Source organism: Biomphalaria glabrata, chromosome 14 (assembly GCF_947242115.1).
Source record: "Biomphalaria glabrata chromosome 14, xgBioGlab47.1, whole genome shotgun sequence".
In the NCBI taxonomy this organism is placed as follows: Eukaryota; Metazoa; Mollusca; class Gastropoda; family Planorbidae; genus Biomphalaria; species Biomphalaria glabrata.
This window is the reverse complement of record NC_074724.1, coordinates 10,277,364-10,293,216: the sequence shown is the minus strand read 5'-3', so window position 1 is coordinate 10,293,216 and position 15,853 is coordinate 10,277,364. Positions and strand designations below refer to the sequence as shown.

At 36.6% G+C, this 15,853-nt stretch overlaps 3 protein-coding genes across 3 annotated transcripts in view; 2 read left to right on the top strand and 1 right to left on the bottom strand.

The window, feature by feature from the left end:
* Window positions 1–15,853, bottom strand: part of LOC106069203 (phospholipase A and acyltransferase 4-like) — a 410,743-nt gene that overhangs the window by 248,317 nt on the left and 146,573 nt on the right. The window lies entirely within an intron of this gene.
* The window catches only part of LOC106057891 (toll-like receptor 8), a 130,408-nt gene that overhangs the window by 91,848 nt on the left and 22,707 nt on the right, over window positions 1–15,853 (top strand). The gene's annotated exons all lie outside the window — the stretch shown is intronic.
* LOC129922679 (toll-like receptor 4) lies at window positions 932–9,610 on the top strand. The gene is made up of 3 exons (XM_056009433.1): window positions 932–1,125; window positions 4,843–5,011; window positions 6,408–9,610. Exons 2-3 carry the CDS (start codon window positions 4,873–4,875, stop codon window positions 8,984–8,986), a joined length of 2,718 nt encoding a protein of 905 aa, XP_055865408.1. The 5' UTR covers window positions 932–1,125; window positions 4,843–4,872; the 3' UTR covers window positions 8,987–9,610.

Sequence of the window (15,853 nt, the reverse complement as noted above, 5' to 3'; positions counted from 1 at the left end):
AATAATGTTTAAATTGTCAACTTGATCCGTGAATTGGTTAGGAAAGAAATAATGGGAACAGTTATCTAAGGGTACGAAACCCAACATATTTAGCCGTATCTGTAAAGACAGAAGTATTGTTCATTTGTTGGTATCAAACATAATAATTAATTAATGACGATAAAATAATTGATTGATTCTTTTTTTTATTAATTCATCTCTTGTCTATGTCTATGAATAATTGTGCAAAGTTTCAACTTGATCCAAGAATTGGTGTGGGAGAAATAACTTGTAGAAAGTTTCTACTTTACTGACAGAAAGACAGAGCGAGTTGATAGAAGCTTTGTAATAATACATAAACAACAGAAGCTGCAACTGATAATTGTAACTTAGGTTGTCAATTGTAGTCAAACTGAATTTCCATTTCATTGGATCAATAAAACATTATCTTATCTTATCTCATCCTACAAACATAAATTAAAGCAGTTAGCTTGGGTGCCCCACCTTATTAAGCATAGGTGGGGGTGGGGGGGGGTATGAAATATGTAACCATCTTTTTTTCTCTGGACAAGAGTCTCCACAAGCCGGACAGCACTGCGTCAAGGTCCGAATATGACTCACGTTTTGGGATCATATTGTTAAAGTAACGTAATCGTGAATTAAACAGATATTTTAGACCAGCGCCACCTCACGGAAAAGATTGGAATTATATGAAAATTATGATCGCGATATAAGTTTAAAGTTTAATGAGCTGACATGAATACTTTAATGCTACCAAATTTTAATACCTAATTCTCTAGTATGCCTAGAAAATAAAAAAAAAAAAAAAAACTTAGCGGACCAGATTTCAAAATAGAGAACCGTTCATTTGAATACTTAAGTGGAAAGTTGACTTTAACTTATCAAAGTGGTACTAGTCTAAGCATTTATTTTTTCTTTGTGGTGATTATAACATTCACTTTAACATGAGCAGTGCTTGATAAAAAAGAAAAAAAAAGAAACATATATATATTAAATACAATATTCTCTAATTTGTGATTTCTAAATAATAGGATTGTGTGGCCAAAGATAAGAAAATAAGTTATTTATTTGTACTAATTTACTCAAAGGTTACATGTGTTTTGTGAAAACACAGTCAAATGATGAGTATGATTTTATTATGTCTATAAAATCTAGAGCTTTTTTCTCACAGGATTAACAACAATTGAACGACAGAGATTTTAATAAATATATTCTGTCATATATACTTAAATTTCGAAGCAATGTTTCATTGACCGCTTAAACTTTTGTTATTCGGCTTCAGATTATGTGTGCTCTGACTCTCTGACCACTTATGAAAACATTAATAGTTCATCTTAACTCAATTAGACACATATATATGTGCATTATGTAGAACTAGATCTAAATTAAAAGACATATGAATGCCATAGTAGTCTAGTCAATGACTAAACACTGAATTCTCGTTGGCTAAATCCAACCAAATCTGAAATAAAAAGACTTGTAAAAAAAAAAAGTTGCTGTTCTGCGCATGCGTGATTTTTCTGTAGTTTGTAATGAAAGTAGCGCACGCTTACATTGCTACAATTTCAATACATTGTACACTGACTAATGAGATTAAACTTGTAAAAAAATAAAATTCTTAAGAACACGGCTTTATTAAACTGATCCAGATTAAATCTAACTTCACGCTAGAAACGCATTGTATTTTATGTTTCAAGGGCTGTTATGTTATTTTTGATTTTCTAAAATGTAGTATTTATTTAATAATATCACTATCCCAAATACCTTAATCCTATGCCTCAACCACAACTAGATCTATATTAAGATCTATATTATTAAATGTATTTAGTTTTAGCTCAAGGCCCTATTCCATAAAATATATTTAAATTCAATCCAGATTATATCCTGATCTACATGTAGTAAAAAAAAAATTCTACCATACACATTTTTCCCTCGGAAGATAAATTAGAAACACAGCAAAATTAAATAGATTTAGAATTTAGCGTTCTTGGTGTTGACATTTGTTTCTCAAGATAAATTTTAACATGGGTTTGGTGCAGAGATAAATAACTACTTTCATAATGTCCAAAGCCACGTGGATACAAGGCACTGTCGGATCAAGAAAGGGGGGGGGGAGGCGGTAGGGGTGGTAGGGGCGATCGCCCCCCCCCCACTCGGCCTTCGGGGTGTATTATTTATGTTAATAATATATACGAATTATTTATATTTCAACCTATTGTTAGATTATTTCGCCCCCCGCCATTCTAGTATGTTGGCCGATTCGGTGGGGTAGGGAGGGGGCGATGGTATCAATACCGCCCCCCCCCCCCATAGCTGAAGTTGTCAGGAGAATGCGTTTCTGCCATAAAGAATGCCAGAAAACGCTTTTGGCGTCGGGGCTTCGTCCCAAAGTCCATTGATAAATAATGAGCTGTCCATGTCAGGAGAATGCGTTTCTGCAGTGAAAAAAGCAAGAATACGCTTTTGGCGTTGGGGCTTCATCCCGAACCCCACTGATGAATAATGAGTTATAGATGTCAGAAGAATATGTTTCTGCAGTGAAAAGAGTAAGAATAAACTTTTGTCGAACCCCACTAGGGAAAACTTATAGCGCTGCCCCAGTTGTTTTGTCTTTCACCGAAGGTTGAGAAATGCTGCTTTTTCTAATTCTCATATATATATATATATATATATATATATATATATATATATATATATATATATATATATATTTCTCTCTCTCTCTCTCTCTCTCTATATATATATATATATATATATATATATATATATATATATATATATATATATATATATATATATATTGTTATAAACTTGGTGGTGGCACAGAGAGGGGTAGTGGTGTGTGTGTAGTCAGCCGACGCAAATCGCCCCAGGCCAGCGCTAGACGAGCGGTCAACCGTGACGAGCTACGACGGTCAGCCGAGTCGAGTGTCAACAGGACAGTTCGGGAAAGATCGCCGTCGTGAACAAGAGCTCAGGAGCGTCACGAGAGTTGTAGTCATCTGACCACCTAGAAACGTCGAGCGGCGTTCTGTCCGGTTCGAGAAGGCCAGTAGGGACCCTATATAAGAGCGGAGGCGACGCAGTCAAGACGGTTCAGAAAGCGGGTTCACGGCAGGGGTTCAGAGCCCGGTTCACTACAGTCCGGTCGACTACAGCACAGTTCAGCGGTGTGGTTCTGTACGGAGCTTGATCTTGGTCTGTGATCGAGTCCGACAGAACGAGCCTAGTGTGTGAAGTCAGTCCTGAACTGTTGAACCCAGTGCAAGCCCGGAACGAGACGGAGAGGCCAGTACAAGAGTTGATACGGCGAAACGGTGTTATCGGAGAGATATTTGTACAGTGTACGTGTTGCCAATTGTACAGTATTGGCTGTTATTTATTCAACTATTAAAGTGTTACGTTACTTTGGAGCCCTGAGTTGTCAAGTTCTTTAGGTTGGTGGTGTATGGTGCAGTTTGCAGAGAGCCTGGATAGTGAGATTTGTAACAATATATATATATATGTGTGTGTGTGTGTGTGTGCTGTACGCACGTTTATGCGTAGAGTTGGGGTTTACTGGGCGTTAGGGTTAGGGTTTAGAAAGAAATCGCCCCCCCCCGCCACTCGAAAGATGTGGATCCACTAGTGATTCAGGGTTACAGTGTATTCAACTTCATACCGTTTGATTGTCAAAAGAGTTGAGCAGAAGCTTCTTAGAACTCTATGCGTGTAAGCCTGCGTGAACAAACCGCTCTGTCTGGAAGAGATCCAAGTCAATGCCTATGTAAGACTTTGCTATTTCCGATATATCCGGTACTTCGGGTGCATGGACTAGAATACATGGCCGAGGGCCGAGCACACTGAGAACCCCTGCCATTTTCCTAAGTTGTACCAAGTAACCGTGCAGGACTCGCCATTACTATAACGGTCCCTTGAGAAACGGCGCATGGATTATCGACAGGGACTTGGAAGCTCAATTTCAACTCCGCACCGTGCAATGGGAAAACTCTCGGATTCCCTTGGACACTCCCACAGGAGTTTTGTTTTGCTATTCATTTAGCCTAATTACTTCCTCAAGTAATCGTTTCCACCCGGGTGCCACGATGAGGCAGAATAGCGTACCCGGGTCAACTTCCCACCACTTAGTTTGGAAGCCTAGGTCCAGCTATTTCTTCTTCTTCTAGCCAGCTTTATTGCTGCTGAACTGTGAGCTCTTTTGCAGACTGTGCAAAGGAAAAGAAGTGTACTGTTTTCTTCAGCTGTTCAGCACTGCCGTACAGAGTGTTGGTTATGTTGGGCTGTAGTGGAAGTAGGGTCTGCCTAAGGTGGATTAGAGAGGGGCATTCAAAGAGGATATGGTTAACGGTTTCATAGGGGTGGGCGCAGTGTCTGCAAAGGGGTAGTTGTGTGGAGTTTATTTTGTTCAGGTGGTAATTTAATAGTGGTGTGTGTCCTGTTCTTAGTTGGAAGATTGTAGATTGTTCTTTGCGGGGGAGGAAGTTAATACTGTCCAGTTTGTTAGGCGTAGTCATTTCTCTGTACATGGCTCTGCCTGTGTTTCCTGATGCCCATTGGTTGAGCCACTCATCTTTGTGATTGTTGACTAACATTGACCTTAGGGTGAGGTAGTTAACAGGTCTATCTGGTTGTTCCATAGATGAACCTGCCTTTGATGGAAAATATAATGTTTAAAAATGATCGAGTGATAAGAACTTTGTATATTTTTATTACACTTTGCTAACAGTTAAATAAATAAAACATCATTAGGGACAATCATAAGTTAAACGTAACTTGATGTTAACACTAGTGTTGAATATCTTTTCAAAACATTATATTTGTGTAATCTTCTTTTTTAAATAGAGAGCTAAGGACTAGACTACCACTAGACTTATGGCAACTCTTTTGAAGATGCTTACTTCCCTTGTGTGTATAACACTCTGCTGTTCTGTGCTTAAAAGTATTGTTCACAATGAAGGATCACAAAAAGAAGGTTTTGATAGCAGTGGATCAATTCTGTACACGGAACAAGGTTTGTATTCTTAGCGCCCCCCCCCCCCCAGGGGAATGGTCACTATTAGGTTTGTATGGTGTAGATACGCTGCATTTTAGGTAAATAGGACCTAGGATGGCTGCCTGGTCGTGCGGTTTGCACGTTGGACTGTCATTCAGATTTATCGATGGTCCCGGGTTCAAACCCTGCCCGCTCCCATCCCCCGTCGTCCTGCGGGAGGTTTGGACTAGGAAGTAATTATCTTCAACTCTGAAGGAACATCCGAAACATGTATAACATTTTACAAAACATTTTACAAACAAACAACACGCGTAGGACGTAATCATTTTCTTTTTTTTTCTGTATTTTTAAGCTAAGATATTACCATTAAATATTTTTTTTTAAAGCTTTGGATAAAATTTAGGGTCCTCCTCAAAAACTCTACCCCTGACCTCTACGTTTTTAAATCTAAACCTGCCCATAGAGTCTCTCCGAGTTTGTTTTATTCATAGGTTATAATTAATATATCAATGAGCTATACATATTCATAACCAATAATGCTGCTGCTTGTACTCGTATTAGTATTTGCAATTTTGTTTCTATTCGTTCGGTAGTCTTTTGATCGAGGCCGGTTGGTCTGTCAATGTATGTTACCCCATTTTTACAAAACTCATATCCACTCACTTTGTCTTTCTGTTAAAAGGTTTGTACACGTAATTTCTCCGAAAACTAATCTGAGATCAAGCTGAAATTGTGCACTTATATTTCTTTTACCTGACAACACAAAAATCAATTTTTAAAAAATTAGTAATTAACTATTTTTTGTTTCGTATCTAAAAAAAAATATACTTGATTGGAGTGTTGATATAAGCTGAATTAGTTCCCATTATAGATCGCAGCTTTAAAGTAAATTTGAAACAATAGATACTTGTATAATCTTCTCTTTTCACAAGTACCATACTAGTTGAGTGGTTAGTGTGTTGGCTTGAGCCATAAATTCAAATTCTGATCGTTCCACGTTTTTTTTTTAATAAATCCTTTTTAAAAAGTTATTACCATAAAATTTACCCATATATCCCTTTCTTTCTCCTCCTACCCCCACCCATCCTGTCGAGATAAGTAATGGGATTATTTCATATTAAGAAAGCTAAAATCATGAAATAGCGCTAAGCAAAAAAAAAAACAATATTGAAAAAAATATTTCTATCACACAGATTTGTAGGTCTAGATCTAGTACTAATTTGATTACATTACTGAATTAAGCTAATTGATACAAATACACTTTTTATAATCCTTTCTTTTTTATATATACTTTTTTAAATGCAGTGTTTTATAATGGCGTTTTTTATGCCATCATATTTCACTATTAGAGTTATGTTTCTTTACAGGTACTTTCACAAGGTCTGAAAGGGGAACTTTACTTTTTTTTTTACAGGTACATACCAGCAAGATGTACATTTCTACGAAATGAACTCGTTAAAAGAAATTCAGAATGTAATCTCTGATTATGAATGCAATGCATACAACCTAACTGTTGACTGTTCAGGATTAAATATAAAGAAAATAAATTCTTCGTGGTTCCGTAATAGCACCGAAATTATACTCCTTAACAATAATGCTATCCAAAAGTTAGACAATTCAACCTTTGTTAACTTGTATCATTTAAAGCATTTAGATATATCCAACAATATGATTTCCCATATTGAACTCCTCGCCTTTGAGGGTTTGATAAACCTCAAAAGTTTGATTCTTCGATATAATGAAATCACTTTTGAACAAATTTCGCCTTTTATATTTAAGCCCTTGTATAATTTGGAGCATTTGGATTTGATACAAAAACTAACTACACAGAAATCTGATGCTCCAGTTTTAATGTTACAGCCGCTAACACAATTAAGGAATCTGTCTATTAGTACAGTTAGGTATGTACTCTATTTTGAACCAGAGTTTCTAAACTTTACAAGTTTGGAAGCGTTGGAGATTACAGGATCCACACGAAATATAACAGACTCATCGTTTGAGAATGTCAAGGGATTGAAGGAACTGTTTCTAAGAGACATGGTGTCAATGAGCTTTATGGACGATCATGTTTTTGTTCATCTGAAGAACCTAACACGTCTCAGGTTCAACACATTTGTGATTGACCTGCAGCACGTTTTGTCTCTCTTATGGCCATTTCGAGGCAGAAACATGTCCGAGATGTTTTTTCAAGGCGTCACGACGTCACGATTATTGCCAAATCCGATCAAAAATGGTTTTCTTACACAGCGAGACTTCGTGCATCTAACACATGTATGTGTTGAATCAGTTTCACTAATATTTGGTAACATTTATTATATAACGGCCAATGCCTTCATCAACAGAACTACATGGAACAGCTGTCTACGTCATGTAGCTATATCCGGCAACGCTCTAGTTGGCAGTTCAGCTGCCTTATTTCCACTTGGGTTGTTAGCTAATTTAGAAACGGTAGTAATTAATAACGCATTGCGACCATGTCTGTCTTTTTCTCCGTTCCCTCCTGTCATTGTAAATGAAAACTGTGCTCTGGAACCTACAGTCAGCGATAATTTGTCTTTAAGTGATGACATTTCTTTTCGGACTATAATACGAGGTAGAGATAGCTACAAACTACAAGAGGAGTCATACACCATGACTACTGAATTATTCTATATTGTAAAAGAGAATATTTATTTAGAGCTATCTAATCATTTACTAAGTTTGAATCTACAACGATTGTTTGCTAACTTTGCATTGAGTTGGAATATCGTAATACTTGGAGCTAAAAAGTTACAATACATAGATATATCAGATAGCGGATTTACAACATTCGTTGGTAGTGTTCAAGGTCTATCAACTCTGCGAACTGCAATACTTTCAGGAAATGATGTCTCCATTCTCTCCGAGTCATTTTTTTATGCATTCTATGGATTGGAAAACTTGGCACTTTCTAAATGCCAACTTGATAAGAACTTATTTGCTACTAGAAGCGATCGCATTTTTAAAAATAATACGAAACTAAAAGAACTTGATATATCAGACAATTATCTAAACGGACTAAGTAAAGGGACGTTCTCTAAAAATTCGGAACTAATATATTTAAGTTTGTCTGGCAATCAATTCAAAGAAATTCCATTTGATCTGAACTTTACACAAAATCTTAAAATTTTAAATATAAGTAATAATGTTATCACTAGTCTCACAGCGGAAGCCACAGCAGCCATTGATTTCTTAAATTCAAGGAACGGAGGATTTCAGCTCATGTTAAATGGAAACATACTTTCTTGTGGTTGTCATGATTTATCATTTCTTCAATGGTTGAATTCAACTTTAGTTAGTTTAGACAACAATAGAAACTACACCTGCATGAACAAAGATGGTGAAAGGACAAACACATTGACGTTCTCTGATCTAGAATCTCTCTGGAGACAATGTTGGGGCGAATTCTTCTTTTACATCGCAATGATAGTTTTATGTCTTTATATTATTGGGGTAGTCTTAATGTTTCTGGTGTTGAAGAATAAAAACTTTTTTGTGTCGTTTTTCTTACATATTGTTGGCAATTTCAAACTTCATGCCAGATCGGATTATAAAACAGATGTTTATATTGGCTATTCAGATGAGGACTATCGATTTCCTTGTAAAGATTTAAGACAGCATTTAGAAAAAGATTTAAAGCTTAGTACATATTTAATCGACAGAGATCTTTTGGCTTCTTTGGACAAAGCCAGTGGTATCGTGAATGCAATCAACTCTTGTTGGAGAGTTTTACTTGTATGTAGCAAGAGCTTCTTAAAGGACGAGGACTGGTCAATGTTTACAATGAGGTCAGCCATGTACGCACAAAGTCCGGCTAATCCTGCAAGAATTGTTTTAATGGTTCATACGAGTTGTCTCTCTTTGCTTCCCACTGAACTGTTAAGTGTCGTCAATGATGAAAATATTTTAGTTGTTTCTGAGTGGAAAATAAACTACATTCTAAGTGAAAAGTTGAGAACACGTTTGGTAGCTTAAATCTTTTGGTATCTTCACAACTATTACCAACAGTTTACATAAGCATCTATTAGCATCATAAGATTTATATACTAATTTTTACAAGTTAATTTCACAATAGACACGAAAATCATGCTTGTATTGTAATATTATTTTTGTTTTGACTTTGATTGTGTTGCAATATACTTTTGTTTTGTCTTTGATTGTATAAAGCAAATCCACATTTCCAAATAATAAATACACTAATTTTGTTTACAATATAACTTTTTAAGTTCACCTTTTTACTTTCTTGATAAGAAACACCCTTGTTAAACAAAAATATATGATATATTCTTTGTCACCAGAAAATGTTTATTGTTTCTACTGTCGCCGAATGGAAAAGCATAAAAAATCTCCTTTTTAGCGCCCCCATAAGGGGAAAAGACGCTATTAGTTTTGTGTAGAATGTCCGTCTGTCTGTCGTCTGTCCGTCCGTCCTGTTTAGATCTCGTAAACTAGGAAAGATAGTAAAAATCCGATATCATAATAATTTAGACCATTCAAAGTTCCGATGCAACGGCTTTTTTTTCTTTTCCGAAAGCGAAAAATCTAATTTTTTAAATCACTTATGCATGCTGTTTTTTTTTTTCATAAAAATACACCACTTTTACAACTATTCACTATTAATAGTAACAAACACGAAAGGCTCATTACTCAATTAAATTATACAAATTAATTGACTACTTGGGTGTTTGTTTAATGATTCATGTTTTGCTAGATACAATTAATAATTGTTTAAGTATACACTTCATAAGAGATTGCGTAAAGGAGAAATATGGTTAACAATTTTATAAGAGAATAAACACAAAAAATTAGCCATACATGTAAATACTGAAGTGTTAGTTTCCCTTGTTACTATAAAATATTCAATTACCAGTAATTATATATATATTTCTTTAATTGATTCAAATCTTGTATAAGTCAATGAATACTTGTGTGAAGTTTCAACTTGATCATAGAATGGGTGTCGCAGAAATAAGTGTACACACTTTTTACCAGACAGACAGAGTGTGTTGATATAAGCTTTGTAAGAAAACTATTCCAGACAAAAAGACAGAAGCCGTGCGTTTACAAACAAAAGAAAAAGTGACTGTACCTAGATAGCCAAAGATGCACGTTTACTATCTCTATTATATATTTATTACTGTCGGCACTATAGTTCAAAACGGTACGTGATTCCAGTGAGGGATGGAGGGGTGCGAAGGCTTATTAAAAGACAAACATCGATTGCATTCCCATTATAGTTACTCAATATATTAATAATCTGTTTATCAAGTAAAAAATATACTATATTACCAATGTTCCAGAAGTTCAATGATAGGAAGATGTTTTGTCTTTTTAATTATAATATTATTATATTTATATACGGAGGCGCGGTGGCTGAGCGGTAAAGCGTTTGACTTCTGAACCGGAGACCGGGTTTCGAATCCTGGTGAAGACTGGGATTTTTAATTTCGGATCTTCACTCGCCTCTGAGTCAACCCAGCTCTAATGGGTACCTGACATTAGTTGGGGAAAAGTAAAGGCGGTTGGTCGTTGTGCCGGCCACATGACACGCTGGTTAGCCGTAGGCCACAGAAACAGATGACCTTTACATCATCTGCCCTATAGACCACAATATATATATTTATATTTATATACAAGGATTTTCTTCGAGTCAATAATTTTTTTTAGATAATGGCTCTATAAAATAAACAATTATAATATGTAATCAATTGTGACGTTCTGTTCTGTAAGTTGCAATTGTCATGTTCGGACTCGAAGACAAGCTTTATTTTGTGTAAAGGAGGAATTGTATTATTTTAAAAGTATGTTTTATGCTTTTGACGTTACGTTTTATATAGTATCCGATTAAATCCTATATGATATGATTAGAAGTGTTGTACCATAGAGAAAAAAAAAACAACAACAGAAGGAGAAGAAAATATTAATTGACACACTAGGAGTGTATCTTGTGTGTTGCCCCGACGAACCAACAGTCTAAAGGACAGGTGAAGGAGTGACTGAGGATGTGTCTAACGAGTGGGTCTATTTGAGATAGGAGCACATAGCAGTACATATGGTGTAATTAGATCATTAAGATATTGGTCAAGTTTTAAAATATGATATACGTAGCAGAAGCTACACAAATTTATATAAGCAGTTAACAGTGGGAACAAACAAAGCTTTGGGGCTATTAAGTATCCGATACTCGTTTATGTCGTTTGCCAACTGTCTCGACTGGTCAAAAAGCACTGCGTCAATGTCTAAATATGAATCACAGCTGCAGACTGGGCCTCTGTCTGTTGAAATATCACACAATCGAAGATGATGACTAATGGTATTCCTGTAATAAGACTTACGCGAGCATTTGGAATAAAAATGTAAAGCTGACCAATTATATCATAGACATAGATAAGTTAGCTTCTTTGGACAAAGCCAGTGGTATTGTGGATGCGATCGTTTCTTGTAGGAGAGTTTTACTTGTCTGAAGTGTGAGTTTCTTTAAGGACAAGGACTGCTGGTTAATGATTACTATGAGGTCGGCCTTGTAAGCACAAAGTCCAGATAATCCTGCAACGATAATTTTACTTTTTTAAAAAGAGTAGTCTCTCTTTGCTTCCCACTGAAGTGTCGCCAATGATGAAAATGGTTTAATTGTTTTTGAGTGGAAAATAAACTACACTCTTGAGTGAATAAGTTAAATTTAAAAAAATGCTTTAAAAACAGCTTATATTAAGTGTTCCGCCAAACGAATCGCTCCGGTATCCGCCTGCCTACAAAAATCAATGTCTACCAGGCTCTGAGACATGGACACTATACAGAAAACAACTAAGATTTCTTGAGCACTTCCACCAAAGATGCATCATGGACATACTGTGGTAAGACCGCACTTTAAACAGCGATGTCCTTGCGAACACCTGTATGGACAGTATAGAAGGACTTCTTTTGGTCCGACAGCTCCGCTGGGTAAGTCACTTATCCTTATATTTTTTTTAGTTATAGTTTTTTTTTCTCTACAAACAATAAGGGGCAATAGTTCAACGTATACCACCTTATCAGTCAACGAAAATTTCTTTCCCTTGTTCGAGATACAAAACAAAATAATTTATTACCAATAGTTGATTGGTTATTTTTTTTTAATTAATTCTTGTGTTGCCAGGTGAAAGAAAAAATTGTTCAAAATTAGTAAAGCGTATCATCTTTAGACATCTATGGACACCTATAAATATCTGTAGACATCTGTTGACATCTGTAGACCTCAATGGACATCTGTTTTAATCTACAGACATACATTGACATCTGTTGATATCATTTGACATCAGTAGAAATATATGTCTAGACAAGTTAGACTTCTCTAGACACCTATTGACATGTACTTGTATAACTTTTTTTTTAAAATCGGACATAGATCTTGTATTTTAACCCTTCTGTTGAATGACAGAGGATGGTGGTTAATTAAGTTAAATGAGACAATAGAGACAACGCTGACGAAATATCGTTGACATCTGCACATTAAACACAGATTACTTTGGTAATTAATTATGTACCAGTGATTACGTTCGCCGAATGTGTACGTGGCTTACATTGACCAAGAAATATTGGTAACTGTTTGTATCATTAAAAGTTTGATATGTTTTGCATATATTTCTTCGCATCGCAAGTTGTTTTAGAATAGTTAGTGACTAAAATGTAAGATTGTATATACATTATTTATAATTTCGCCTTTCAGACCTTGTGCTTTATAGGACAGATGATGTAAAGGTCATATTTTTCTGTGGCCTATGGTTAACGAATGTGTCATGTGGCCCATGGGCGTAGCCAGGGGGGGGGTTCTTGGGGTTCAAACCCCCCCCCCCCGAAATGAAATCCCCCCCCTCCGCAGGGGGGGACGGAATTAAGTGACTGATTTTTGCTTTCATTTTGTTTATTTTAGGTGAGATTTTAATACTAAATCATCACTTACCACAGCACAGCCTAGGCAGTTTTGAGTTAAAAACCCTCTACCAGGGGGTTTTGAGTTTAAATCTCCCTACCAGGGGGTTTTGAATTTTAAACCCCCTACCAGAGGTTTTTGCAGTTAAATCCCCCTCTTCTATAAAACAAAACAAAAAAAATGCAAACAACAATCCCCAAATTCCAACAGCACAGTTGAGGAAGATTTTGATTTTAAAACCCCATCCAAAATTTACGATAACCCCATCTTCAATATAAAAAAAGCAAATTACACACTCAAAATTCTATGAGCGTAGCCAAAGGGGTTTTGAGTTTAACCCCCCTCCCCCTTCTAGTTGGGGTTTGAAGCTAAAAAGTACCTCTTCAATATAAAAAAAAGCAAATTACACACTATAAAATCTATGAGCGTAGCCAAAGGGGTTTTGAGTTTAAATCCCCCTCCTCCAGATGGCTTTTTCTTTAAAGTTTAAAACCCCTCCAGATGGTTTTGAGTTTAAAATTTCCCTACAGAGCGTTTAGAGTTGAAAACCTCTCTCTTCAATATTATTTTAAAGCAAACTATAGTCACCAAATTCTATGATCGTAGCTAAATGGGGTTTTGAATTAAAAACAAAACAAAAAAAAAACCCAGAGATTTTTTAGTTCAAAACCCCTCAACAGATGATTTGACGAAAAAACTTTCTTTTTCGATATAAAATCTAAAGCGAAATTCAGGCATGTAATTCCAAGAGCGTAGTTAAGAAAGGTTACAAATTTCTACCAGTGGCTTGGGCTCCATTAATTAAGTGTGAATAGTCTTCTGCCGAAATTGAAAATCATTAAATGTGTCTCAACAAAGATGGCTAAGACAGATTTTAGGAGTCAGTCATAGAGATCGGGTCTAAATCAAAGAAATTATATGCCGAGCTGGGAGTCGAATCCTTAGTAAGGTTGTGACAGAGAGTCGCATGAAGTTTTGCGGGACATGTTTTCCGACAAAATGAGTTACGCAAAATAAGAGTTGCGGAAACAGCTTGCCGGAAAATGCGCCGAACGGCTCGAGAGGGTTTAAAGTCAGTAAGAATAGCACATTAGGTTTTTGAAATAAAACTTTTTAATAGCAAGATAATACACTGTAGATACCTCAGAATATGCATTTTGTTGGCTTTCAATACCAGAAATAGTGCTCGGCGGCGGGGCTTCGCCCCGCGCTGGGGGAGCGCTGCGAACTCCTCCAGACCCCTTTGCTAGCAAGGGCGGGGAGTCTACAATAAACAATAAACGTCTTCCGAAAGGGTCAGAATGTAATAAAGATTAATTATGTACACACACACACACATATATATATATAATTTTTTTTCGCGGGGGGGGGGGGCGGGGTCGGGGGGGAATAACCCCCCCCCCCCCAAACCCTCCCTGAAAAAAAATCCTGGCTACGCCCATGATGTGGCCAGCACAACGACCAACCGCCTTTAATCAGCCTTTTAAGTCAGCTACCCATTAGAGCTGGTTGGACACGGAGGCGCCCAGGGATCTCGAAATTCAAAATGCCAGTCTTCACCAGGATTCGAACCCTGGATCCCCGGTTTAGAAGCCAAGCGCTTTAGCGTACAGCAACCGCATTTTTTTAAATAAGGAGAAATCAAACTTACAGTCGATTTCCTAATATTATATTAGGCAATAAAGAAAGCTTCGTAGTATTTCTCATGATGTAGAAAATTATGTTTTTCATAAGATCTATGTTCAGCATTTGTTATATATATATATACATATAAATGAGATCTATGTATAGAGTTGGATAGTTTAAAGTCCAAATAGCTTAAGCTATTTCTTAAGTATCTAAAAGTGTTTGGAACCACTTCTCTTTCTATAGTTTTTCTCCTTATCTCTCTCGTTCTTCTGACATCTGTTAACATTTGTAGCTATTTGTAGGCATAGAATAACATTTGTCGACATTTGTCGACATCTATCGGTAGGTGTCTCTTTTCTCTTTTCTCTCTTTCTATCACTTCCCCCCTTTCTCCTTAACACTGTCTCTTTGTTCTCTCTCTCTCTTTCTCTGTCTTTCTCTCTCTCTCTCCCTCTCTTTGTATGTATGTCCTCTTCTTTTGTTTTCTATCTCTCGATCTCGCTGCAGCGCAATGTATACAGTCAAGGACAGTAGTCAGCAACATATTTCTAGGACAAGATAAGTTCAATAAATATTTGTTTCAAGTGTCAACTTAATCGGAGAATGTGAGTGAGAGAAATAGAGTTAACAATTATTTAATGGGACTAACCCCACCCCCCCCCAAAAAAAAATATAAAAAAAATAATAAATTAGTCTTATCTGCGAATACTAAAGTATTAATTTCCCTTGTTGATATTAATTAAATAAAATAAAGAATTGCCAGTAATTATTTTGTCATATCGGTTACTTTTTACTATAGATGTATGTCTTGTCTTTGTCGATGTATTGTGCAAAGTAGCTTTAGCTTGCTCCGAGAATGGGGTGTGGGAGATAGAACGTGTGGGAGATAGAACGTGTGGGAGATAGAACGTGTGGGAGATAGAACGTGTGGGAGATAGAACCCCTGGGAGATAGAACGTGTGGGAGATAGAACGTGTGGGAGATAGAACGTGTGGGAGATAGAACGTGTGGGAGATAGAACGTGTGGGAGATAGAACATGTGGGAGATAGAACGTGTGGGAGATAGAACGTGTGGGAGATAGAACGTGTGGGAGATAGAACATGTGGGAGATAGAACGTGTGGGAGATATAACGTGTGGGAGATAGAACCCCTGGGAGATAGAACGTGTGGGAGATAGAACGTGTGGGAGATAGAACGTGTGGGAGATAGAACGTGTGGGAGATAGAACATGTGGGAGATAGAACGTGTGGGAGATAGAACGTGTGGGAGATAGAACGTGTGCACACTATTTACGAGACAGAGT